Genomic DNA, 26247 nt, shown 5'->3' with positions numbered 1-26247 from the left:
AGCTCGTGACCAGCCATGAGCAGGTTATATTCGTATTTCTTTTTTGGTTTTTATATTATTCTTCTTATTAGTCTGCGTTCCTATCCGGTGGGTCTGTCTGGCTTGTCAGGCTTGTCCAACGTACCAGCAAGTACAAATAGGTCCGGCTTCTGCTCTTAGCTACGGTCACGGATTGCTGGGCACACTGCTACTGCTACCATTATGCCTTTGGAACACCTTCCGGAACTATAACCAGCACGAATACGGGGAGTAGGGGAACCTCAAAAACAAGAACAGGAACAGGAACAGGAACAGCTGCAGTCGAACACGGTGTTCTTGGTGCTCGCCATTTATACTGCCGCCTTCCCGGGTGCACTCAGTATCTGCAATTCCAGGCAATTCTAGGCCATTCTCACTCTTTTCCTTTTCTGGCTGCTATGAGAAAGGGAATGGGAATGAAAATGAGTTTTTCCACTGCCATTGCCCGGAGTCACGTCCGGCCATGGTCCTCATCCTCATCCTCATTGCACATGGCCGCGGCCACAGGCACAACTACCGCCAACGCCAATGCTAACGCTCACGCTGCAGCCTCGGTCGGTACCGCGACGCCGGCAAGACGAACACGAATAGGGAGCGTTCCTATTGGAAAGTTAAAATCGCGGGGTCTAAATTTGTCCCGACATCTCTTGCACCCCTCGTCCCCCACGTTGCGATCACGATCACGACCACGATCACCGTCACTGTTACCGTCGCTGTTAGCCTCGACCTCGATCCCGAGAACTACCTTGAGTTTTACCTCTGCATTTTCATCTTCATCTTCATCCTCAATTCCCCAGATCGCGGTCGTCACATCGTCGCTCTCGCAGAGGAGGCTCTTTTCCAGCACCCCATCCCCGTTCGCCATGACCGCAACCAAGATCAATGGCACCGCCATTGCAAAAAGTGTTCGTGAGAGCGTACGTGCGCAAATCGAGGCTTCGCAAAAGATAAATCCCAGATACAAGCCTTCCTTCAGGATTATTCAGGGTAAACCCTCTCTTTTCCCCGCCCATTCGAATAACCCCCTCGCTGACATGCTGTTTCTGTAGTTGGTGGAGTGTCGGAGTCCTGTAAGCTATGATTCGGAATTGCAACCGCTTACTTCTTACTTGCCCAGCATAGCTAACGCTTTACAGCAACATATGTTCGCATGAAGCTAAAGGCTGCTATAGAGGTGAGGCCGGAGTGTTGTTTTACTGCATCCTATATACCGACCGCTGACCTCGCACAAGGCAAACATTGACTGCGAACTTGTCCAATTTCCCGACACCGTCACCGAGGCCGAGCTTATCGATCAAATCATCCGCATGAATGAAGACGATGCAATCCACGGAATTATTGTCCAGCTACCCCTCCCCGAAAATATCGACGATGGCAAAGTCACCTCGGCCATTGCAGATGAGAAGGATGTGGATGGCTTCAGCACATTCAATGTCGGCGAGCTGGCAAAGCGCTACGGACACCCTTTCTTTCTCCCATGCACGCCTAAAGGTGTGATGCTCCTACTCGAACAGAGCGGCGTAGATCTCAAGGGTAAAAATGCCGTGGTTCTCGGACGCAGCGACCTTGTAGGCGTTCCCGTCAGCCATCTCCTCCTAAAAGCCGACGCCACAGTTACCATGTGCCACTCGCGGACGGCGAATGTCGAGAACCATATAAGACAAGCAGATGTGGTCATCGTCGCAATTGGACAGCCAAACTATGTCAAGGGCGAGTGGCTGAAGCCTGGCGCCGTGGTAATTGACGTTGGAACTACCTACATTCCCGATGACACCAAAAAGTCGGGCGTAAGACTAGTTGGTGATGTCCATTTTGAGTCAGCCTCAGAAGTCGCCTCTCAAATCACGCCTGTCCCAGGTGGGGTTGGCCCAATGACTGTTGCCATGCTCCTGCAAAATGTAGTCGATTCCGCTACAATGTACTTCGAAAGAGAGAGGGTTAGGCAGATCGTACCTCTACCGCTGAAGCTTAAGGACCCCGTTCCTTCGGATATCGCAGTTTCTCGGGCACAACACCCGAAGCAAATAACTCGCATTGCCCAAGAGGTTGGGATCGAAGGGCATGAGCTCGAGCCATATGGTGCGCACAAGGCTAAGGTGGAACTGGATGTTCTCAAGCGTCTCCAACATCGTCGCAATGGCCGGTACGTAGTGGTTACAGGAATCACTCCAACTCCGCTCGGCGAAGGAAAGTCTACAACCACCATGGGTATTGCCCAAGCTATTGGAGCTCATCTGAACCGCCTTGCTTTCGCAAATGTTCGTCAGCCCAGTCAAGGGCCGACCTTTGGGATCAAGGGTGGTGCTGCTGGGGGTGGTTACAGTCAGGTCATTCCCATGGATGAATTCAATCTCCATCTCACTGGTGACATCCACGCCATTACTGCTGCGAACAACCTGCTCGCCGCAGCGATTGAAACCAGGATGTTCCATGAGAATACCCAGAAAGATGCCGCCTTATATAAACGTCTTGTGCCTGCAAAGAAAGGCAAGCGAGAGTTCCAACCTATTATGTTCCGCCGTTTGAACAAGCTTGGGATTACGAAGACAAATCCCGATGAGCTCACAGAGGATGAAATTAATCGCTTTGCAAGATTGGATATCGACCCCGCGACCATAACCTGGAGGCGAGTACTAGACGTCAACGATCGCCATCTGAGGGGTATCACTGTCGGCACTGCCCCAACTGAAAAGGGCCAAACCCGAGAGACAGGGTTTGACATCTCCGTGGCTAGCGAGTGTATGGCTATTCTTGCTCTGAGCAACAGTCTTGATGATATGAGAGAAAGATTGGGCAGGATGGTCATCGGATCATCGAGGCGTGGTGAACCGGTCACTTGCGACGATATTGGCGCGGGTGGCGCCCTCACGGCACTGATGAAAGATGCGATTAAACCAACCCTTATGCAGACCCTGGAGGGAACTCCAGTTTTCGTTCATGCTGGTCCTTTTGCAAACATCAGCATTGGTGCTAGCTCTGTGCTGGCTGACAAGATTGCCTTGAAGCTTGCTGGAACTGAGGCTGATGAGAACCACAACGAGAAGACTGGATTCGTCGTCACCGAGGCTGGATTTGATTTCACCATGGGAGGCGAGCGATTCTTCAACATCAAGTGCCGCTCCTCAGGCCTTGTCCCGGATGTTGTTGTCATCGTAGCAACCGTTCGAGCACTGAAGGTTCATGGTGGTGGACCTCCAATTGCCCCTGGTGCTGCACTTCAGCAAGTATATCGTGAGGAGAATGTGGAACTTCTTCGACATGGTTGCGTCAACCTTAAGAAACAAATTGCGAATGCTAGACAATATGGCGTACCTGTCGTAGTTGCTATCAACAGATTCGAAACCGACACCCCCGCCGAGCTCGAGGTCATCCGGGCAGAGGCGATTGCTGCTGGTGCCGAAGATGCCATCCCGGCAAACCACTGGGCCGAAGGTGGAAAGGGCGCTGTTGACCTCGCTAAGGGTGTCATCGCCGCGAGTGAGAAGGAGAAGAACTTCGACTTCCTTTACAGTCTCGAGGGAGATGTTCAGACTCGCATTGAGGCAATTGCAAAAATCATGTATGGTGCTGAAAAGGTCGTATTCAGCGAACTCGCACAGAAGAAGGTGGATACCTATATCAAGCAAGGTTTCGGCAACCTTCCAATCTGCATTGCCAAAACCCAATATTCGCTATCTCACGACCCGGACCTCAAGGGTGCGCCGACTGGGTTTACCGTGCCTATCAGGGATGTGCGGTTAGCTGCTGGTGCCGGATATCTGTAAGTCTTTTCGCATCTCAGTCTATATATAAAACAAGGAGCAATACTAATAATATGCCAATAGATACGCATTAGCAGCCGATATCCAGACCATCCCCGGTCTGCCTACTGCTCCTGGATATCTCAACGTCGACGTCGACACTGAGACCGGAGAGATCGACGGGTTATTTTAAAAAATGGTTAATGGAGAAAAGAAAAATGAGGCTTGATCATCGGGCATACCCCTTTCTTCAGCGATATGTTTATTTATTGCATTGAGTGTGTGGGGGAAGAAGCCACTTCAACGTGTGTTTTCAGCATGCATCTTCAACAGCGGCGTTTTATATATATATCTTGGAGAAAATAGTATGATGGTTAGATATGAGATATGAAGTTACCCTGATCAACCCAGGGAGTATATAGAGTTTACGGTTATGAAAATAGAATGATGGTTTTTTGCAGATAAAAATTAAAAATGGATTGTGTATGAAAATGAGGAGATATACTGGGCCTGTGATATGAAATTAGAGGTATGCTCCCGAGAAGAATTAATTACGGGTCACGTTGGATGGAGGGCATACAAATAATTTTTGCGGGTAGAAAATATAACTCACTAAGACGTTCGTACGCCGTCCATCTATGTATTATGTCTAGATAACTATTTGATATGGAAGATTGCCCTCTGGCATGGATGTTATACATATATAAAAACATATCGTTACACTGTTAAAACAAGTCGCTAGCAGGTTCAGAGCTTGCTCGTTGTTCCTGCTCCGCTACTTCCCCTCCTTCTTGCTCAGCCAAAGGCTCCGCTGCCGCCCCCTTCTTCGGATAGGACCGCGTCAGGAAGGAATTGCAAAGAATCCCAGTTGCAACGCTGACATTCAGGCTGTCAACGCTGAGGCTGCGTCCGCAGCTGGGGATGTAGACCTCAACATCTGCTGACCTTCTCAGCTTGGTATGTAGGCCCTCGCCCTCTGAGCCTAGCATGAGAATGCAGGGATCGTCAGCGAGGGGATTGCCTATGTTATTAGCAGCCACGGAGTTTCTGGAGCGCGGGGTTCCTTTCTCCGTGGGCGCCACAGCAGCGTAGATTTTCCACCCGGCGAGCTTGGACTTGTGGATGAAGCTATCGGGCCTCTGGACGGAGAACAAAGTGATATTCTCAGAAGCTCCAGCTGATGCTTTGAGGACAACCGGGGTGAACGAGGCGGTTTTTCGTGTGGATATGGCAACAGCGCTGGCGCCGAGGAATGAAGCAGTGCGGATGATGCCGCCGAGATTTCCGGGGTCCTGGATGCCATCTAGCAAGAGAACCATTGGTTTCCGTCCAACGCGATCAACTGGCATGTGGATGAAATCCGAAGTGCCGTTGATTGCAGCGTCTTCGCGTGATTGATGGTCGAGTTCCACTTTAATTCCATATCCATCATATTCCACTGCGGTCGAGCCTAGACTCAGGACAGGAAGTCGCGGGAGAGGTGATGCCTCTAGGATGTAGCCGTTGTGAGGCCGTCCGCCGCTCATCTTGTCCATGAGCCGCAGCCAGTCACCGCGTATCCGCTGAATCTTCACTTTACATTGCCTTGCCAACCTCTCCAGATCATCGTCACGTTCAGTATTTTCTCGATTCTCTCCTTCGTAGATGTAGAACTTGTAAAGCTGTCTTCTTCGGCCTCGACCCTTTTGAGCTTTCAGCGCAGCTTCTACCACGGAAGTCCCGTATAAGAATTCAGATGCTGGTGTTGTGTAGGGGACGGACAGAGGTGTGCGGCTGTCGGGTCCACTGGACCTTGTGGTCGGGCCACGGTTGTTTCTCTCTTCAGGATCATTCCATCTCGTCTCTACAGCTGCAGATCTTGTAGGAGGATCGGCCAGAGCTTTGGCTAAAGCGGCGATTTCCCCCCTTGAGCGTTGGTCACCACGCGGCTCCACGGAACCTCGTTCCTCAATTCTCGACTGGTAAGACGAACTTCTAGACGACGATGGGTATTTAGCGGAGTAGTCGGATTTCTCTCGTGCTTCATAACCACCCCGGTCGCCACGCCGCTCTATGGAACCTCGCTCCCTATCTCTTTGCTGGTAGGGTGAACTTCTTGTAGACGACGATGGATATCTAGATGAGTAGTCGGATTTCTCTCTGGGTTTAAAAGACCCTCGATCAGCACGCCTCTCTCCGGAATCTCGCTCCCTATCTCTTCGCTCATAGGGCGCACTTCTTGTAGACGATGACGGATATTTAGATGAGTAGTCGGATTTCGCGTGTGCTTGATAACCGCCCCGCTCGTCACGCCGCTCCATGGAACCTCGCTCCCCATCTCTTTGCTGGTAAGGCGTAGATGATGACGGATATTTAGGTGGGTAGTCGGATTTCTCTCTGGCGTTAAAAGACCCTCGGTCGCCACGTCTCTCTCCGAAATCTCGCTCCCCATATCTTTGCTTATTGGGCGAACTTCTTGCAGTCGATGGTGGGTATTTAGATGAGTAGTCGGATTTCTCTCTGGCTCCGAAAGAACCTCGGTCGGCACCGCGTCCAGGAGCTTTGAATGGCTCAGCAGACCGATCGAACTGTCTCCTGGGCCCTGAATATCCCTTCTCTTCTTCATCGAAGGGTGTCCGTCGACGCTCCTGCTTGTGACCATGTCTTCCAGAACCAGCAGGCCCAGCAGGGTCAGGTTTTTTCCGAGCAAGCTGTTCGTTGGTTTTGATCAATTTTATCCCGCGATAAATCCGTGCTTGAGGTTCTTGCGGCGTACGGCCTCCCGCAGCCTCTTTCTTCGGTCTACCCTCCCATCCATCACGCGTTACCTGAGGTCCAGAAAATTGAGGCGGGTCCGCGGAGCGGCGTACCAGACCATTTCGTTCGATGAACTTCTCGCGTGGGTCATTGGCTTTTGGCTCTCTAGTCGAGCTTCCCCTAAACGCGAGCCCTTTCGACTTTCGCAGCCCGCGGGCGATGGCTGTATTGACTGAAGCGGCTTTCCCAGAGTGATATGATAGGCGCGATGCAGGCAAAACTGCTCTCATGTATCGGACATTCCTTAGCAGGATGATGCTGGACATCGCCTTTATTCGAATTCGAATTCGAGAATATACTCCGTGGGGAGGGTGGAGGTACGTTTGTACGTAGTACCTGTGGCCCGAAATAAAAAATCCATACCTTTTGTACAAAGTCCTTGTAGATATCTTATTTCTTGAGCTCGGTCCAGGTACTAGCGCCAACCAGTAGTAGCGTCGGCCCCCCGGGTCGCGGTGCGGGTCCAGATTATTCCATTCCGGATTCCAGAACCCGCACCGATAAGACCTTGCATCACGTGTACATCTGATAAGCCGATACCACCGATAATTTTGGACTGGATCCCTCTACTCTGTAACTATTTTCGCGTTGAGTGCAATTGTTCTGGACATATCAAACTGGCAAATACTTGCTCTACTACGCGCAACAACCCCACTATATACGCAGCATCTGTGGGGTAACACCACTACAGTATCCAATCCCCGCGACTAGTTAGCTACCACTGTCATCGTCAACATCAACAGACGCGTTCCCTTTCCACAATCGCGTCTTTGTCAACCCATCCAAACAAATCCCCTGGACAAAGAGTACATTACCTCTGCAGCGACTCATAATGCTATCGCGGATCATATAGCTTGACTGGGCTTGCCAGGATGTACCGTTATTAGTAAGCCCCCGCGATGTGGTCTTTATATTGTGGCTAATTAAGTAGACTTAAGGAAAGTCTAGCTCGATTGTACCCAAAACCCTCCTTCCAAGATATCGACTTCTGTTATAATAAGCCAACATGGCGACACCTCGCCATATCCCAGATTCGGATGATTCCGACGCTGATATAGTCCATACCCCAGAGAGGAGCAGCGGTGAGAGAGAGCCTTCTCAACCCCAATCCGCCTTGTCCCATAGGTTTCGGGAGTCCCTGCAGAGGCCCCAAGATGGCGGTGAAGCACGGGAAATCTCCTCAGATGGCTCCATTGCTGTTGTGGTCCCAGCACCGGCCAGGCCCTGGGAATACCAGCCATGGCGTGGAGATACAACAGTTGATACAGTGCTGGAAGAGATCGAAACGCGAGATGGCCAATTGCATTACAAAGTTGAATATGAAGATGGAAGAGAAGGAACGGTAAGTGACAACTTTGCTAGTTGGAATGGTGTCTACCGTTATATATCTGGAAACCCATTTTCGATCTCTATTTATTCAGCTATCGCAAAACGCCAAGTGGTGGTTTTGTGTATGGTATCTAGTGGCCATAGAGTTGGTATCAGAATGCGGCTATCAAATGTTAGTGCAAGTAGCATAATACCGCGGTTTGGGCAGGAATATTCTCAAGACAATATAGAACCCGCTTTTAAGCATTGCCTATCGAGACTCTTCACCCTCATTTTCAAATATCAGGGTCCGGAAAGATCTAGCCCAGATGTCTCGATCTCCTGTCGTTACTTCCCCACCTTCACTCTTTCTAGCCAAACTCCTTACCGCCGCTCCATCTTTAGCTTTACAAAAAGCTATACACTCCATTGATATCTGCTATTAAATTTACCTCGTCTTATCACCATCCATTCTGATATCCAAAGCCGTTGAGGTTCTTTGCTTTTGTTCCACAAGGTAGTGGGTGTTCGCTTTCAAAGATCGGTTACGCGGTCATCTTCTACCTCACTCTTTAATGCTCTATAAAGTTAGATGTTGTACTTCGTATAATCTGGGCTCTTAAGATTGCAACTGCACTTTCTAGCGCCTAAAAGCTGACTTGAAGCATACAGGTTGCTTTTGATCAGCTCCTCACATTGGAAAACGGCCGGAACGCTTTGGATCTCTTCAACAACGGCGAGGACGTTGGAACTTCATCTTCGGCCTTGGATTCTCGGACAGGTAGCGAAAAGCCAATGGCTACCACTACCAGCAAGCGTATCCGAACCAGGACAATGAATGCAGGCTTTGTAGATCCGGCTACAGTTGACCTTGACACTGATGAGGAAGACGAGCTCTATCCAGACCATGGCGCTGTGAAAAGGCGACGGCATGGGCCAGCTCGGTTTTCGTTGTTGACAAATAATAGCACCCGCCAAAGTAGCAGGGTTAGCAGTGCTCATGAGAGGTCAATGTCCCGTGCCATTCGAGATGGCGAAGGGTCAGATTCCGAATTGGAACCTCCGAGAACACGACGGGGCACTCAACCAACTCGCGGCGGACATTCGGGCACTCGCAGCTCTACGCGTGCCACTCGCTCATCCAATACCAACCCTATTATCAAATCCAACGATGGATCCTTCAAATTGGCCGTTGAAGACGAGGAAATGGACGAATTATCCAGAGATTCCGAAGCGGCAAGTGAGGGTTCGGATATCACTCACTTCACTCAACGAAAGAGCAACAGACGTGCGTCTAGAAATCGTCATCTCAAGAAAGTAGCAACCGGTAGAAAATCCCAGCTGCGCGAGTTCGCTGATGGAAGTTCGTCATCTGAGGAATTTGAACCGCCAACTCGACGATCAGGACGAGAGAGGGCCAATAAAAACATGAAGGAAATGGACATGGATGAAGAAATTTATGCGGACGAAGTTGTCAAAACTAATGCTCCAAAAGTAATCAGTATCCGAGAAATATTCCAGCCCGTCCCGACTCAATCTCGATTCAAGATCTTCCATAACAACGACTGCGACGTCTGTGGCGGGACTGGAACCCATTCCAACAAAGGTACAAGCCCCTTGATTTACTGTCAAGGCTGTTCAAGCTCCATTCACAAAGTTTGCCTTGGTTACCGCAGTGGCAGAGAGCACCTGGTTACAAAGGTCGGCCATGAGAACTTTGTACTCCAATGCCGTCGGTGCATTGGGACCTCGGTCAAAAAGGATCCTTCCGCGCCTCGCTTGGATGTTTGTCAAGGGTGTAAAGAGACTGGGGCGTCTTGTATCCCTTTCTCTACACGGAAATCTTCCAAGCAAGAAGAAAAGCTGAGAGAAGAAAACGGCGGAGATGACCCAATTACAACAGTATCTGAGGATCTCATCAACAATCCCAACAATATATTATTTCGATGTACTCGTTGCTTACGTGGGTTTCACTTTGAGCATCTCCCAACCCGGAAGAAGACATCTAAGTCATTAGAGGATCTTGATGAAATTCGGGATCAGCGACTCAACGATTACACCCCACGATGGCAGTGCAAGGACTGCCTTGACGCACCCGATAGGCCTCAAGCCTTAGTCGCATGGCGACCGGTGGATCGTCAATCTTACCATACAAATGATACAATTCGCGATTTTAATGAGGATCAGAAGGAGTACCTAATCAAGTGGCAAGACAAATCATATTTCCAGTGCATTTGGATGGCTGGTAGCTGGGTCTGGGGTGTGACTGCTGTGGCAATGCGGAAGGCATTTACGAACCGTGACGAAGGCATTAATGAGAGGCCAAAATGGACAACTGAGGAGGCTATCCCCGAGGAGTTTCTTCGCATGGAAATAGTCTTCGATGTTGGCTATGACGATGATTTTGTAGCCAAGTCAGAAGAATCCGACAAGGCTCAGATCAGCATGGTCGATGAAGTCCTGGTCAAGTTCCAGGGTCTTGGCTATGATGAAGCTGTCTGGGAGGAACCGCCTTCGCCGGAGGACAAAGAGCGTTGGAGCTGCTTCGTGGCTGCATATAACGAATACGTTGTTGGGAAATATTTCAAACAGCCTCCAGCGTCAGTCATGAAGGAGCGTGCTGACCATTTCCGATCACTCAACTTCAAGAACCTTGAGTTGAAGAAGCAACCTTCGGCACTTACCGGTGGGGATATGATGGCTTATCAAAAAGATGGTATGAACTGGGCGATTTACAATTACCACCAGAAGAAGAACGTCATACTCGCAGATGAAATGGGCTTAGGCAAGACTATCCAGGTGATAGCCTTAATAGCCGCTCTGGTTAAGGACAAACCGAAGGTATGTTATAGCTGTTTGTATTCTTGACTTGGCTGACAAGTCTAGTGCTGGCCATTCCTGGTGGTCACCCCTAACTCTACATGCCCAAATTGGCGTAGGGAAATCAAAAAGTGGGCACCGAGCCTTCGTGTTGTCACTTTCTATGGCGGGAGACGCGCCCGCGAGATGGCAATGCAGTACGAGCTTTATCCTGATAAATCTTCGGACCTACGAGCACATGTCGTCATCACATCGTACGAGGCGCCGGTTGATGAGCAGAGCAGATCATTCTTTCGGCGAATCAAATGGGCTGGCCTGATTGTGGATGAAGGACAACGTCTCAAAAATGACGCAAATCTTCTATACAGTGCATTAAAGGCTATGAAAGTGCCATTCCAAATGCTCTTAACAGGTATGTATCATAAGTACTGTTACGGAACCGCGTACTAACCCAACGATCAGGTACCCCGCTTCAAAATAATAAGCGAGAACTGTTCAATCTGCTTCAGTTTCTTGATGCCTCCGTCGATGCCGCTCAGCTAGATGAAGAGTATCAGGAGTTGACAAAAGAGAATTTACCGGAGCTTCATGAACTTATCCGTCCCTTTTTCCTCCGGCAAGTTGTATGTCAACACTGAGAAAAAGCCCTACTAACTCTGGCCCAGGAGAACCAAGCTTCAGGTCTTGAAGGACTTACCTCCGCTAGCTCAAGTGATCCTCCCAGTCACCATGAGCGTTGTTCAAAAGAAACTCTATAAATCCATTCTAGCTAAGAATCCGCAGCTCATCAAGTCGATCTTCGGACAACGAAAGACTGACCTTCGTCCGTCAGAACGGGGCAACCTAAACAACATACTAATACAGCTTCGAAAGTGTCTTTGCCACCCGTTTCTTTACAGCTCTGCGATCGAGGAGACGTCAGTGGATGAGGCCGCCTTACATCGTAATCTGATCGATGCATCCGCAAAGTTTCAGCTATTGGAGATTATGCTACCGAAACTTCGAGAACGTGGACATCGGGTGCTCCTTTTCAGTCAATTCTTGAATCAACTCGACTTGGTTGAAGATTTCTTGAAGGGGCTTGATATGTCGTTCCGACGCTTAGATGGTAGCATGGGCGCACAAGAGAAGCAAAAGCGGATCGATGAGTTTAATGCTGCAGATTCTTCTGTCTTTGCATTTCTGCTGTCCACACGATCTGGTGGAGTTGGTATAAACCTAGCAACAGCCGATACCGTCATCATTATGGTATGTTCCCAATTGCCTTTAATGATTATATGTACTGACAGCATTTTAGGATCCGGATTTCAATGTAACTACTATATCGCCTCTTTTGGACCTCTTTGCTAACTTCTATTAGCCCCAACAAGATATCCAGGCAATCTCACGTGCCCATCGCATCGGGCAAAAGAACAAAGTCCTCGTATTCCAGCTAATGACTAAAGATAGTGCCGAAGAGAAGATTATACAAATCGGTCGCAAAAAGATAGCTCTTGGGGCGCTCATTGAGAGCATGGGCGCAGAAGATGATGCTGGCGTCGACTTGGAATCTATCCTGAAGCATGGTACCGAAGCCCTATTCAACGATGACAATCAAAACGATATCCGTTACGATTCTGCTTCTGTGGATAAGCTTCTAGATCGAACTCAGATTGAAAACACTAACGCCGATGAGGAAAAGACCGCAGAGTCTCAGTTCTCACTCGCTCGTGTCTGGGCCTATGATAAGGGCACTCTCACGGATGATGTGGGCGATCCTGATGCTGAAGCTCCCACCCCAAATCTTTCGGTTTGGGATGAGATATTAAAGCAGCGTGAAGCAGACGCAGCGCGGGAAGCTGCGAGGAATATGCAGGATTTCGGGCGAGGAAAACGAGCACGACAAGTAAGCCATCCAAGGTGACTGTGATAATCCCTCCATACTAACATTGAACCAGACGGTCAATTACCAGAAGTCTAATATGGATGTCGATGACGATCTGGCTCCCTCCTCACAACTAGCTAGACGCCAGTCTCCCGAGTCTCCTAGTGATGAGGAATTTGCCGCTGTTGGTGCTGACTCTGATCCTGATGACTTCTCGGAAAACGATGATGTGGATCCCGGGGAACTAGAGTCAAGTGGCGGCCGCATAGGTGCGAAAGGTACGAAAAAATCTGCAAAGTCGCGTAGAACTCCCCAGAAAGCGGCAAGTACTGCTCGGGGCCAATCAAGTTCAGGGAGTAAAGTTAAAACTCCAAAGAAACCCGCCATTTTGTCACCGCCGGGAAGCGGTGTCATGAATCTACAAGGTCCTGTTCAGAAGTCTAGAGCATCAGCTGCCAACATGACACCAACTAAGTCTAGGGCAACTGGTCGTAAGAATACGATCAGTGCAAAGCCCAAAATTTCTTCACCGCCAAAAGAGGCAGATGATCCCACCAAGTAACTCTCTGGAACTTTCATGCTCTAATGGGGCGGCATGGACACCACTGAAATCAAGCATCCAATCTTTTCCCGAACTTCAATTCTCTCATTCCTACTCGATAATGATGCAATTTGCAAGCTCAGTCAATCAACAGAAACAATGTTATTTCGCAAGCACATTACTGACTAATAACTTCTCCAGTAAACGGCCATGAAGAACCTTTCATATCTCGAAACACACGAATTATACCTCCAACGCACCCACCTTCATCCAACATTCAAATACCTGGCCCCGCCATGGGCGCATTTCAAGTCTCCTCTAATCAACATCCCCCAACAACAGGCCCTACTTTCGGTGTGCTAGCTCCGGTGTCACACGGACATTACACAAACTCTCCCTACAATGGATCTCTTAGCCAACCTCCACCGCCACCTCTACCTCCTAGTCAACCTCCACCCAATTCTGGGCAATTCCAGGGATCCCACCCTCGCATAGAAAGACCTCAGTTCCGGCAGAGTTATGTTCCCCCTCCCACCCTTAATTCCGGGTCCAATGGGTATCCAAACCGACAGCCAGTACAGCACCCAATCTCTCGAGAGCCGCAGAGTGTCCCTAGACCTGGGGATGCTACCCATACTAGAAGCGGAATAGCAGCAACTGGTAGCTCAGGTCCGCAATCAGTTAGCACAAGGCTTTGCCCTATCTGTGGATTGTCGCATGTTGGAATCCTGAGTACCTGCCCAAAATTCAAATCTGAAGCTCAACTTCGCCTTATGATGGATGCCCTCGTGAGGCAAAGTACCAAAGCCCCCGAGAAAATGGCGGTTGCGTACGAGATATTGAGAGGCGAGCTACTGAGATTGGCGACGGAACGGAAGGACAGGAGACATTCTCGGGAGTAACGGCTCTCACATCCCCGCAGATACCCATATTTCTTTTTATTATCCAGAAAATCTGACCATTTCCTCAACGTGAGTAGGAAGATGATAATCGTGGTTTTCTGTCTGTATGAGTACATTAAAGCGCTTTTCGCATCCCATGGCGTTACGAGAAAGAACCTGGCATAGATCAGTGCTGCTTAAAGTTCTTCTCGGTAGATGGTAGAACCTCATAATACATAAATAGAGATGTTAAACATACCTTTCTCGGATATTTGTGTGCTAGTTTAGTGCAAATATGTAGCAGGAAAGCCGGAAACCAGAGATGCAATGCCTTTCGTATCACGCCATGGGCAATAACATTGCCACACTAGTAAGCCCAAGGTCCTGTAATACCGTATGTATTATGAAGACTTCTACTTTTGTGAGATTACATTTTAAGTTGTATATCTGCCCCAGAATGCCCCTATTCATAGATGACTAAGCGGACTGGGGTAAGACGGGTTAGCGAGGAGCCTCAACTCTCCTTTGACGACAATCCACTACTCGTCAAGTGCAAAGCTATGTACTTTGTGTCGGCGACACTTTAAGCTGCGATGGTGAGAAATTTTTTAATGGGAATTCTTGTCTAGACTTTTGGACTTCTGGTAGACTCCTGTTCATTCATATTCACACGCCGCGCTGTCGAAACTTCACTACCAAAACTCCACCACTAAAACTAGTAGGTGTGACACTCATGCATATCTGCTTGTCTTGGTTGCGAAATTCTGGTCAGATATGGTCAATTCAGCAATCCGCGAGAACCACTCTGCTCCTTTATATGTGCTCTATATCCTGCTACAGGAACAGACAACATATTATATGCACTACCCTGGTTTTTTATCTTAAGGCATGACTGTAGGAGAGTTAGATAGCAAGATGAACTGGATTTCATTGGTATCCTCCCCTCCTTTCCCCTCCATTAACAGACTCACCTCGCGCACATTAACTAAGCCCAGGGCTATGAGAGCTAACATATCTACCCATTAAGTTGCGGCCCAGCTGTCAATTCTATCCTCAGAGCTACCATGGCCAATTATCTCCCACTAAAACGATCCTCTCGGATATAGCGCGCGCAACCTTCGTGAAGCCACACAAACCAGGAACATCCCAACTAAGGGTATGTGCGATTCCGCTAGAGGATTAGCTATCCCTCTGAACAATATCCTGCATGCCTTTAACAGCAACGCAGTCAACGCCGTAGCGTTTTCCCGAAAGGTAGTGGCGTATCTACATCTGCGTCCTGGTTTAGAAACCACATCCACTCTCTTCAATGTATATTTGTGTAGGTAGTAATGCTTCCCTCCACTCCACCCACCGCTCCAGGATTGTGTTCCTAAGTGTGTGGAGTCTAATCTGATCCTTTAAGCGCTCTAAAGGAGCCTTTCCGGCATTCAAAGATCCACCTGCTGGGCATATTCTTATCTTTTATTTTCATTTAAGATACTCAAGTTTGACAGAATATGATGCCAGAGACCTTCCAAAACCGAAAAAATCAGAAGGCGTGCAAGTGTACGGTACACGTGTCAGGATTCTCAGGGCACTGTTGAAAGTCAAGGACAGGTTCCGAGGCATTTCCAATATGGTTTTCAGCGTTATAGTATGGTCGATGAGTTGCGACAGTTTTGGTCGCCTAAAATGAACTATGAGGTCAGTGCTGTGCCTATTCCAAGTGGAAAATGCTCCTAGAACTGAGATTGAAACAGGGGATTACCTTCTATGGATCGCATTGATTCCATAATACATGAATCGTCAAACAGCGCCCTTTGACTTGTTCACTAATAGGTGTACATTTACGGGACGGTCAGCGCCACTCCTGGTCGCCCTTTTTGATGCTGGTCCTTGATATTGAACCCGTCCTGGAAGTGCGCTGCTGTTGGAGGTCTCGACTCAATATTGTATGCGAACCGTGAAGGACTGCCTTGGTCAGCTAGCCCAGTATCTTCCGCTAATAGGGGCTGAAGGAGCTGGCTATCATCGTCTAGGACGGAGGTCACATGTGTTGTCGATGCTTATATGCCTACTCCCAGACAGTAATGGGCTATTGGAGGAAGCGATGATGCAGCACAAGAAGCTAATGGAGGTAGGCGATTCTTGGGGCCTTGTTTACGTATGGCAGTTTGATTCACCGGAATATTTGGCAAATCAACAAGGTCATGAGGCGAGCCTTGTATAATAATATGGGAATGCGAGCGTCATTAACCTCGATAGGCCTATATCACTTTCAAGCATCCTTTTTACACATACGAGCTTGGAATTCAAGGCAGGTTGTTGGTGATTAAAGCAGAAATCTAAGGAGGGAAGTATTTGGAGCGCGCATCTGTTGAGCGATTGATACTTTGTAGTAAGTTACAGCGCGTTGCACAGGTCAGGCGACTGCTACTTGCCATCTGGAATATAAAAACGTCAACAATCCTCCACCACCACCTCTCTTCTCCATCGCATACCAATCAACCAACACAAGCCCGCCACTAAATGCGATCAAAATTGCAGTAACATCTCCGGTATATACGGAAACTAAAGCACACCAAAAGGGATAACAAGATAGATAATCGCAAGTCACAACCACCCTCCTGGAGATCTCCCTCACCTTTCGCGCTTCTTCCATCTCCATCGCATTTTCGCTCACTCACGAATCTCACGTCACCCATCATTTCTGCATAACGCGACCTCCCGATAGATCGTCTCTTATTGCTCACCTTCAACCACAGATTCCCTCGCACTTTTGAGATCTTTCGCCAAATTGATTCCGAGGTATACATCGGTCACTTCAGCCTGGCAAACATTGGCTCACCAGTCCGTGAGTATATTGTTACCCTTCCCCACCTCAATATGCACCACCTCAGATGGCTACTGCATCAAACCAAGCCTCTTTACGTCGCGAAATCATCTCTCTCGTGGAGCTTTACTCACTCACTTTGGGTCATCTAACCTTTCTCCATCGTCTTAGGGGCTTTCCTTAACACCTCAGCTACCTGACTATAAATATATATAGTGCGAATTCAGACACTCACCTCACACTGCCCAAATCACGATGTAAGTATCCCCAATGAGCCACAAGCTGATTCCAAAATTTGCAAGTACGCTTGTGACCGTTTGATTTGTAGCTGTTTGCGATCCACCTCGTCTTTCCTTTCAAAACATACAATACTAATCGTCATCACGTGCAGATATCCGGACCAGGCCAAACACTGCAGTGAGCCGCCACAGCGACTGGTTATTTGCTACCGGCAAACGGCTCACGCAAGCAGGTACAACTTATTTAAGTACCTAGGTAGCCAAGAGTTTAGGGAGTTGATTTCTATTTTGTATGACCGCAGTATTCGTTCTCCTCGAACACGTTTAGCTAACTTATCTGTCGCTATAGTAGTCTCCCTCTATTACAGATCTTCCATAGACTGTATAGATATCCTTGTTCGTATCTGCCTTATTCTTCTTTTACCCCATACTTTTACTTAATTCTCGAGCGCATTTGGCCATCATTCAAGCATTCAACCATGTCGGCGGATTTGGCAGGCCTCGCTTTACTGCAGCCTTCGAATGGGTGCTCGAACTCTACTCAAGCCCCCCAGCCAACTACCCCAGCGATGCAGGATTCTGAGATGACTTCCATACTAACGACCAATGAGGGCCACAGTGCTAAGAGCCCATCGTTGTCTCCATTTTCTCCCGGGAAAATGTCAGCATTTCCGACAGGCCGAGAGTGTTCGGAGCGCATGGATGAACTATCAACGGACAATAGTGACGGCCAAGCCCAGCAAACTCCCAACTATAACAATCCCCCAGGCACCCCAATGTACTCCTCTTCTTATAGTGGCCAACAGTTCACACCTATGAACCCTGCAACTGGTGCATTCACCCCTAATCAACCCGACACCTGGACGAGAGCCGATCCATACATTCCTGGAGGGAATAGCGTGCGCTTAAGCACTGTGGTCCCTGGCCCTGTCTTCCCCAGTGAGGCTCAATTGAATGTTGCTTACGCCTATGCCATCCAACGTGCTGATGGACAATACACTCGTCTTATGGCGGCTGATGAAATTGAGGCCATCGACGGAGTTCCACCCACACAGGGTCTGGAAGGTCTGATTGTGCTTCCTGCTCCTCGCGCACCGTCGCCTCGCCGACGACAAGGCAACGATCCGATTGTTCCTGCTGAGGTATAGACCCTCTATCTGTGAATTGATTCCTGACATTCTAACTCACATTCTGTAGATCGTCAACCAGTTGACAACTGAGCAAGCCTGCCGTGTCATAAATAGTCCGGTTTCCACCCAGGTAAGCCTATATTCCACTCTATTTGACTGTTCCGGCCTTTCTAGCGGTCACAGCCATTGCACACCAATCATTATTATATTAAGAACACATTTGCTGACCCTGTTTGAAGATGCAGATTGATTCTATCATCGCCCAGTCTGCATATACCGCCCAGCATAATATGTCCCGACGACAGAAGATCTATTGTGATAAATGGATCCATGAAGGCGTCTGTGCTTTCACGCAGCTGGGATGCAAATATAAGCATGAAATGCCTCACGACAAGGCCACACAGTTATCGTTAGGCTTGAACCATGGCCTCCCGAATTGGTACCGTCGCGCTTACGGCCCGCCAGCCCTCCAACTAACACCGCAGGTTCCGGGGGCTGTAGTTAGTAACCCGTCTTCTATCTTAGAACCCCAGCCCGCACATGTGCGTCGCCTGGAAGGTCCTAGCGGTATAAGCGGCCCATCCAGAATTTCTGGCTTCCAAGCTAATCTTGGTAAGTTACCTCCGTACCCTAGATGTCCAAATGGAGCTAATTGATATAGATGGCGCTGTGCTTTCTGCCTATGGCCCAATCTCGCCTCCCCTTAGCCACCATGCTCATCCAGCTCATTCAGCTCATCCTAGTCACGCCGTTTACGTCGATCGCTCCAGATACTCCGGTCGCTCTAGCCACTCCAGTCGTTCCAGCAACTTGACTTCGAACCCTTATTCTGTCTACAAGCAAGGCAACAACAGCAATATGAAGGGATGGTTCTGAGCAGCAGGCTGATGGGTCAGACACCATGGTTGGGTCTCTTTGCTTATACAGACATTTGCAATATCGCTTTCGCAAGCCAATCGCCTGATATATGCCATACTGTTTGTGGCGGCAGACCTCCTCGACTCTCTTTTCGGTTTTCATTTTGCGGATAATAACACGGTTGTAGGCCAAGCCTGGAATTGCAGTTCTCCATTCTTGCGGTATCTAGTTGCTGCTTGCTGGCTGATGCTTTTAAACACACGTGGCCCTATATTTCCTTTCTTGTTGTACCAGCTGGATTTGCAATTACTCTGTCATGGCGCTATCATGCTATCGCCAAATGCCTGGCCAATCTCATGATAGAATTGAGACTCTCCTCAGGCACTTCTCGGTGCATTATTTCTCGAGTTTTCATTCTATGTTTTTATCAAAAATGGAGGGTGAGGAGAAAAGAGCGTTTGTCGTGTGCTTCTCCCTTAGTGGCGTTTCACAACATCTGTCTCTACGTAGCTAGTCTTCATCCTCCATCCTCTCAGTTAGTCAATTAAGTCGTCTTCCTCAATTCCTGCATGTGATAGCACCCTTTGAGCTGGAATAACATATCCGACACGGGGCACTTTCAACGGAACTCTTGCCCTGTCTTCGCAATTACTACATCGAACTAAATAGCCATAGGTTGCCCATTATAATTATGGCTGGTTTTAGATTTGATACACGCCATAGAGTATCACGTATATTCCCTATCTTGCGCAAAGAATTGAATATTTGCTAATATAACTGGCTTCCAACTCCAACCCATGAGCCAAAAACCGCTCCTAGTGTTAGTGGAAAAGGGAGGTATCAGAATGAGTGGAAGTGCTACATACAACAGTGCTCCAGTTGCAACAAGAACTGATATTATGAGTTATTGCATTGAGGGGTCGATCTGAAGATCATGTTTAAATGCAGCTACAGCACAAATATTGTTTTATAGCCCTAAGAGCCACCAGCCCCTTTTCTTGGTGATCTACTTAGTCAGCACCAGGTAATTATTTACGGAGATCAGAACATTGCAAAAAAAAAAAGGATAGAAATCAACGATTGCATTTGCTAAAATGTACACGATGATATTTATCTTCCGTTTTTAGGGCGAGACATCCATCGCAATCATCTTCAAATAAACCTCTCATGCGCCAAAATCAATGCCACCAGAGTTTCTCAACGCCCCTTTCCCCCGATTGTTGACCGGTACACAGAGGAATGAAAACCCTTTCATAATAATTGTACAGTGTGCATTCATTTCTTCTTGCCCTTCTTGCCCTTTGGTGCCGGAGCCAAATTAGAAGCAGTTGACATAACACTCGACGCTCGTGATGAGGGCGCGGCAGATCCTGCCTTGCTTCCAGATGCCGACTTCAAGTTATCAAGAGCTTTGTTCTGGTCGAAACATTAACAACGATATCACGGCTTCGGACTAAAATAATCATACCTTTACACCATTCTTCGACTTCTTCTTTGCCGGGGCCATGCCGAGAACACTATCTTCATCATTGGCATCATCCTCAGGCTCCCTCTTGCCCTTGCCGTGCGAAGTCCCGTTAGCACCCTTTGAAGCGGACGCCTCTTCAAACTCTCTAGCAACAGTCGTCAGCAGAGTGGTACATCTTCGGCCGATCTCGATTGGTGTGCGACTCAGGAAGAACCAGTCAAATCGGAACAGTGGGCTCTCTCGGATATCGTCCCGGATACGCTCATGGATACCTTCACTGTCAAGACCATACTTGTCGAGGAGGACGAGCAAGAATCGATCTTCCTCCTCAGTATAGACTTTCTTGTTCGTCGTGGAAACTGAGTAGTTGACCTTCAGCTGTTGCAATGGAACGCGATATTGTGCCATCTTCTTTCGCAGCATCATCCGTTGATGTTCCATCTTACGGGTCTTTTCCTCACCAGCCTCAATGATCGCGATGTATTTAGAGTAGTCCGCAATTTCGGTGTATCTTTGCCAGAAAACTTTCGCATATGCTTTGATTTCAGCCTCAGTTTTATTATCAACCTCGGTAGCAATTGCACCATAGTTCTTGTGGCCATACTTAGCAGACCCGTTGACGAATTGCTGGAAGTCTCGGCGATTCCAGTCTGCAAATCCTTGTTGCGACAGGCGTTGCTTTTCCTCCTGTTCCTCTTCAGTCAACGGAGTGGCATTGTCAATTTCTGCTTGATCTAAAGCACGCTCAGCTTCCCGGTCGGACAGGTCGTCATCCGTGCCTTCAGTCAGAGGGACCTTATAACCAATCTCCTTCCGGTGATGAGCAGTTTCACGATCCTGTAGATCTCTAAGAAGGGGAGGGAAGAATTGGTAATCGTGGACCGTCACTTGCTTTGGGGCACGGGGAGCCTTTGGCTTCGTATCCGCGGTACGGCCACCGGTGGATAGAGCTTGCTTGTAATATTTGTCCATCGAATAGGACTGCTCCTTGCGCTCGCGCTTGGCAGGGTTGATCCAATGAATACCGATCTCCTTTTTGCGATTGGTGAAGTCTTGGCCATTCCACTCATAAGCAGACTCTGAGGTAAATTTTTGCAGGTCGTCGATTCCAAGCTTCTCGTATCGTGCGTTCAACTCTGCGGTACGCTTTTCGCCGTGCTTCAGAATCTCTTCAATATCGTCGTCATTCAATTCACCCCCTTTCTCGGCGAGCGCCCCAATTGCACCCTTAGTCTGGAAGACTTTCTCCGCGCCATGCTGAATCATGTTGAGCAGCTCATCCTTATTTGCGGCAGCCTTAGCAGCAATCTGTGCACKGCCTTGCTGAATGACCAATTGATCAAGGCGAAGCTTTTGAGCAGCACGTTCCAACACCTTTTCTTCGATTGCATTTTCAGTGACAAATCTGTACACGACAACCTGTTTGGTTTGCCCGATTCTATGAGCTCGGTCCATTGCTTGAAGATCTGCTTGCGGGTTCCAATCGCTATCATAGAGCACGACCACATCTGCACTCGTCAAGTTAATGCCAAGCCCACCGGCGCGAGTGGTCAGAAGGAAAATAAACTTTTCAGAGTCTGGCTTGTTGTAGTCGTCGATGGCTTGGATACGGTCCTCGTGAGCCGTACCACCGTCAATTCGGCAGTACTTGAAATCCCGGAAGACGCAATAATCCTCGAGGATATCTAACAATCTGCTCATTTGGGAGAATATCAGAATTCGACTGCCCTGCTTCTTCAAGCGAACCAGCAGCCTATCAAGCATAACCATCTTTCCAGCGTTGAAGATTAGATGTTCATCGGTGGTGTAGGGCGGGCCAGGCTCGGCGCCTTCGAAAAGGTATGGGTGATTGCAGCACTTTCGTAGCTGCATGACAATGTTCAGAAGTCGCGTCTTCGATTCCCGCTTGCCGCCAGCTCCGTTGACTGCGTCAATATCCTTCTCCAAGATCTTCTTGTACCAATTAACTTGCATTTCAGACATGCCAATGTACAAGTTGATCTCCTTCTTAGGCAAGAGACTCTTCTCGACATCACTCTTGACACGTCGGAGCAAAAATGGCCGCAAAACTCGATGGAGCTGCTGAACAACAGTATCTTGGTCTGCTCCTTGGCCCGAGAACCATTGGTCAAAGGCCTCAGCGTCACCGAAGACATCCGGAAGCAAGAAATTCAGTAGCGCCCAGAGCTCGTGTAAGTTGTTCTGAAGAGGAGTACCGGTGATTAGGAGGCGGTTGCGGGAATTGAAGAGTCGGATGACCTGTGCCAGAGATGATTCCTCGTTTTTAATACGATGGGCCTATCAAATTAGTATAAGCATTTATAAGAGATAGATAGCCAACTTACCTCATCGATGATGATATATTCCCAAGCGAATTTCTTCAAATGCGACTTCTCACGTAGAATCATTTCGTAACTTGTAATGCAGACATCAAACTTTTCGTCAATGAGGCGTTCATTAATCAAGTTATGACGCTCGTCCTTGGCTCCTTGGAGGACCAGGACGTTGACCTCGGGGGACCATTTGGCAAACTCTCGCTTCCAATTATCCAGCGTGGATTTGGGGACGACGACGAGATGAGGGCCTGTGATATCCATGATGTGTCTCAAATATCCGAGGAACGAGATGGTTTGCAGAGTTTTGCCCAAACCCATCTCGTCTGCAAGGATACCAGAGATACCGTTTTCGTGGAGCGAGATCAGCCAGTTGAGACCGGCGACCTGGTAATCGCGCATTTCGCCCCCTTTGATAAATCCTGGAGACTTTTGGAAGCTTGTCTCCGCAGATCCGCCAACTTTCTCATCCTTTAAAAGCTCCGCGTCTTCCTCTGCCTCAGTTCTCCGACGTCTCTCATTGGTTGCGCCGCCTTGTCTACCGCGGGATTTCTTGGACTTCTCAGCTTCAGCATTTTGGCGATCAATCTCGTGCATGATTTCCTTAATACGTGGGTTCGGGTTGGTCTCAATGAAATGCCTAAAGAGGTCCGTCAAGCCAAGGAGATATCGAAATCGTCGAATTGAATCATCTTCCTATTTCCCCATCGAACGTTAGCAGTGTGCACTAGGTCCACGCCTGACCGCCGAAGAAGCACCGGCAACGCACCTTAGACTCGCCCAAGATGTCATGTTTTTTACCAAACACACTGCGGCGAAGCAGGGTGGCCTCCGATCGTCGTTTCCGACCGTCTGTGGCGGTATGGTCACCAGCAACACTGCTGGCAGTAGTGTTGGGGTTTGTGTCTGAGTCTTCTGTATAGTCAGGAGTCTCGTCAACCTCCTATGAGGCGCGTTAGTTCATTCTTGTTAACACTATAAAGCGATAAGGGGTGTGTCGAAGACAAAGTCGCGATCCAAGATCTCGTCCCCCAGCACAGTCCCCATCACAACAAGATAAACTAACCATTGGATCAACAGGGAGTTGTCTAATCTCTGAAGCATCTGCCATGGATGTGTCTGTGTCGGCACCACTGTCGCGAGAGGAGTGTGTGGGCGCCATCTTCGGACCTCAACCTCAGCTTCAACCCTGGAGGGGAAGCAGAGTAAGTGGACGTGCTGACGCGCAGTGCAGTTCAAGAACGATCAGCAGTGATCATTAAAATGCGTGTGTCGCGTTTGCAATGGAAAGGCCGCCTCTGGGTGACCTGGTAGGTTGCAGTTGGAAGAGGATGAAGGAGTGAGGTTGTCGCAGGATGATATCCATTTGACGCGTCTGATTCTGGGGAGTGGGAACTTTAACTTTCTGAGGCTCACCGCGGAGTCTTGCGCTATGCCAAAGGGAGTTAGCGGACTCTTTATCGTCTTCGCCTCCGTGACTTTGTCATGTGATTGTAAACCCCTATTTGCCTCAGGCAGCAGTGCACCTTCCACCACGATCTATGACACTTCCTGGACAGCACAGTGAAGCCCCACACCACAGGCAAATTCAACATCTATTTTCCGATGTTTTGGAATAAACACAACAAGCTGTCTTTTCTGCGTTTGATCACACATTGTTTATATAATTCCGCGAGTTCTATCTAGCAGTTATATTGCAGCACTTGTTTATTCCTCGCCGGATCCGGCTGTACGGCGATACGCCCTTGGATTTGGTAGGTTAAACTGTGTACCCGCTTCCACCAAAGGCGGTAAACAAACCTCCTACTTACATATTTCTCTTCACAGGAACTACATCATGGATTCTATGAGAAGTTTGAATACGTCTCTTCCACGTACCTCGCCGCCAAAGCAGCAGATGGGTGATCCACCCGAACAGCTTCTACAGGCTTTCAAGGCAGCCGCTCTGTCGGTCACCACGCTCTATAAGACAGCCGCGACAGACCAAAGCAAGGCCAGGGCCGATGGCTATCAAGATGCTCTTGACGAGCTTCTTACGTTTCTAGATAAGGAGGACATTGGCTTAAGTGATGGGGAGGGTTGGAGAATTCGACGATGGGCCACTGAAAGACTGGATGGGAGAGATTCGGTGTCTCAGAACCCCGAAAGTGACGACGAAGCACCAGAGAAAGCCGACGGTGGATCGTCGCCAGTTCTCCAAAGATCGCAAAGTGCAACTCGACTTCAACCAAACCCAAGGACGTCGAGGGCTATGTCTCCTGTACGAGCGGAGCCAACGGCGCAACCCGCTGTCCCCGCACCCGACCCGGTAGATACAACTCCAGTCTCGACGCCCCAACAAAGCACCTTTACATTCCGCTCATCTCATCCCTACCCACAAGATGCCGACATAATACTCTCCGATCTCGACATATCGGACAATGCCCGCACACAAAACCATGATGGAGCTCCACAGACGGCGAACCCCCCGGGCATTACCATTACCCTGCCCCCTCGATCAAATCCCAGGCATGGCAACCATTCCACACGAAGTAGCACGAGAACACAAAATGCGATAGGGCGTGGTGCGGGTCAGAAGAGAAAGATTAATATTGGGGAATTTTTCGATATTGGAAACTTAGGGCACGGGAGGGATGGACCTGGCGGAGGTGGCAAGCGTGGAAGATTTACATAAACCGTTCACGAAGTCTACGTTTCGACTTCAGCGCTTAGCGGTGCTTATGTTGCTCCGCAGCGTACAGCGAGCACAAACTAGATTTCCGACTTACCGACCCTTATGATACGATTCACGACTCATTGCAGGAGCATTTGGGAGGGTTGCATACAGGTTGGAGACTACTATCTAGAGATGGTAGTAGTAGAGGCGTTTGATTCATCCAGCATACGGACCAAACTGGGTAGGTCCGCCGGAGGGCTTCGCTTCATTACATAGCCATTTTGGTTGAAATTATTAGATACCCTTATATTACTGATAGTCAATTAAGAGGTCAATATTTCTCGAGAATTTGAGGACCATTACTGTGGGCGTGCATTGTAACCTCCCTTTCCTTTCCTGAGATATACGGAGTATGCTACTTTCGTGGAAGGAGTGAGGATGCTAATCGACGTTGAATGGGCCCTGAATTATACTAATATCATTCCCAATTTATCATATTATTTTTAACTATTTTAAGGAAACATATATCTGGACTTGAATTCCTTACTCTTTGCTTGACAAACGACCTTTCTTTTCTCAAACCACGTTGCTATCTTGTTTCATCATGGATCTATACCTGGTTACACATTGTGGTCGCTATGGTAATCGTCACGACGAGAATTCCCTTCAACGACGGACAACAATAGAGCCTATCGATGCAAGTATGTAGCCTTCCCTCACAGTTCCGGATCTCAGCTAAGAATTGTTTGCGACCCTACGAAGATACTACCGCTCGGACGC

General features: G+C 48.6%; 5 protein-coding genes across 5 annotated transcripts; 4 read left to right on the top strand and 1 right to left on the bottom strand.

Moving 5' to 3' along the window:
- Positions 1-440: 440 nt before the first annotated feature.
- Positions 441-3951, top strand: BP5553_05289 (FTHFS-domain-containing protein; the record flags this gene model as incomplete). Its single annotated transcript, XM_032013912.1, has 5 exons — positions 441-1005; positions 1068-1088; positions 1155-1192; positions 1251-3778; positions 3843-3951. 5 exons carry the CDS (start codon positions 441-443, stop codon positions 3949-3951), a joined length of 3261 nt encoding a protein of 1086 aa, XP_031870512.1.
- Positions 3952-4483: 532 nt separating this feature from the next.
- On the bottom strand, positions 4484-6820 carry BP5553_05288 (uncharacterized protein; the record flags this gene model as incomplete). Its single annotated transcript, XM_032013911.1, has 1 exon — positions 4484-6820. One exon carries the CDS (start codon positions 6818-6820, stop codon positions 4484-4486), a length of 2337 nt encoding a protein of 778 aa, XP_031870511.1.
- A 740-nt stretch (positions 6821-7560) lies between these two features.
- BP5553_05287 (p-loop containing nucleoside triphosphate hydrolase) lies at positions 7561-13989 on the top strand (the record flags this gene model as incomplete). The annotated part of the gene is made up of 9 exons (XM_032013910.1): positions 7561-7896; positions 8535-10703; positions 10749-11094; positions 11145-11305; positions 11364-11930; positions 11980-11994; positions 12043-12567; positions 12620-13037; positions 13289-13989. The coding sequence occupies 9 exons, from the start codon at positions 7561-7563 to the stop codon at positions 13987-13989; spliced, it is 5238 nt and encodes a 1745-aa protein (XP_031870510.1).
- Positions 13990-17501: 3512 nt separating this feature from the next.
- Positions 17502-19028, top strand: BP5553_05286 (uncharacterized protein; the record flags this gene model as incomplete). The annotated part of the gene is made up of 4 exons (XM_032013909.1): positions 17502-18164; positions 18220-18282; positions 18392-18764; positions 18814-19028. The coding sequence occupies 4 exons, from the start codon at positions 17502-17504 to the stop codon at positions 19026-19028; spliced, it is 1314 nt and encodes a 437-aa protein (XP_031870509.1).
- A 5620-nt stretch (positions 19029-24648) lies between these two features.
- On the top strand, positions 24649-25485 carry BP5553_05285 (Uncharacterized protein; the record flags this gene model as incomplete). The annotated part of the gene is made up of 1 exon (XM_032013908.1): positions 24649-25485. One exon carries the CDS (start codon positions 24649-24651, stop codon positions 25483-25485), a length of 837 nt encoding a protein of 278 aa, XP_031870508.1.
- Positions 25486-26247: the final 762 nt, after the last annotated feature.

This window comes from Venustampulla echinocandica (assembly GCF_003357145.1).
Source record: "Venustampulla echinocandica strain BP 5553 chromosome Unknown scaffold_2, whole genome shotgun sequence".
Lineage (NCBI taxonomy): Eukaryota > Fungi > Ascomycota > Leotiomycetes > Helotiales > Pleuroascaceae > Venustampulla > Venustampulla echinocandica.
The sequence above is the reverse complement of the archived record's forward strand: the minus strand, read 5'-3'. Positions and strand labels throughout refer to the sequence as shown.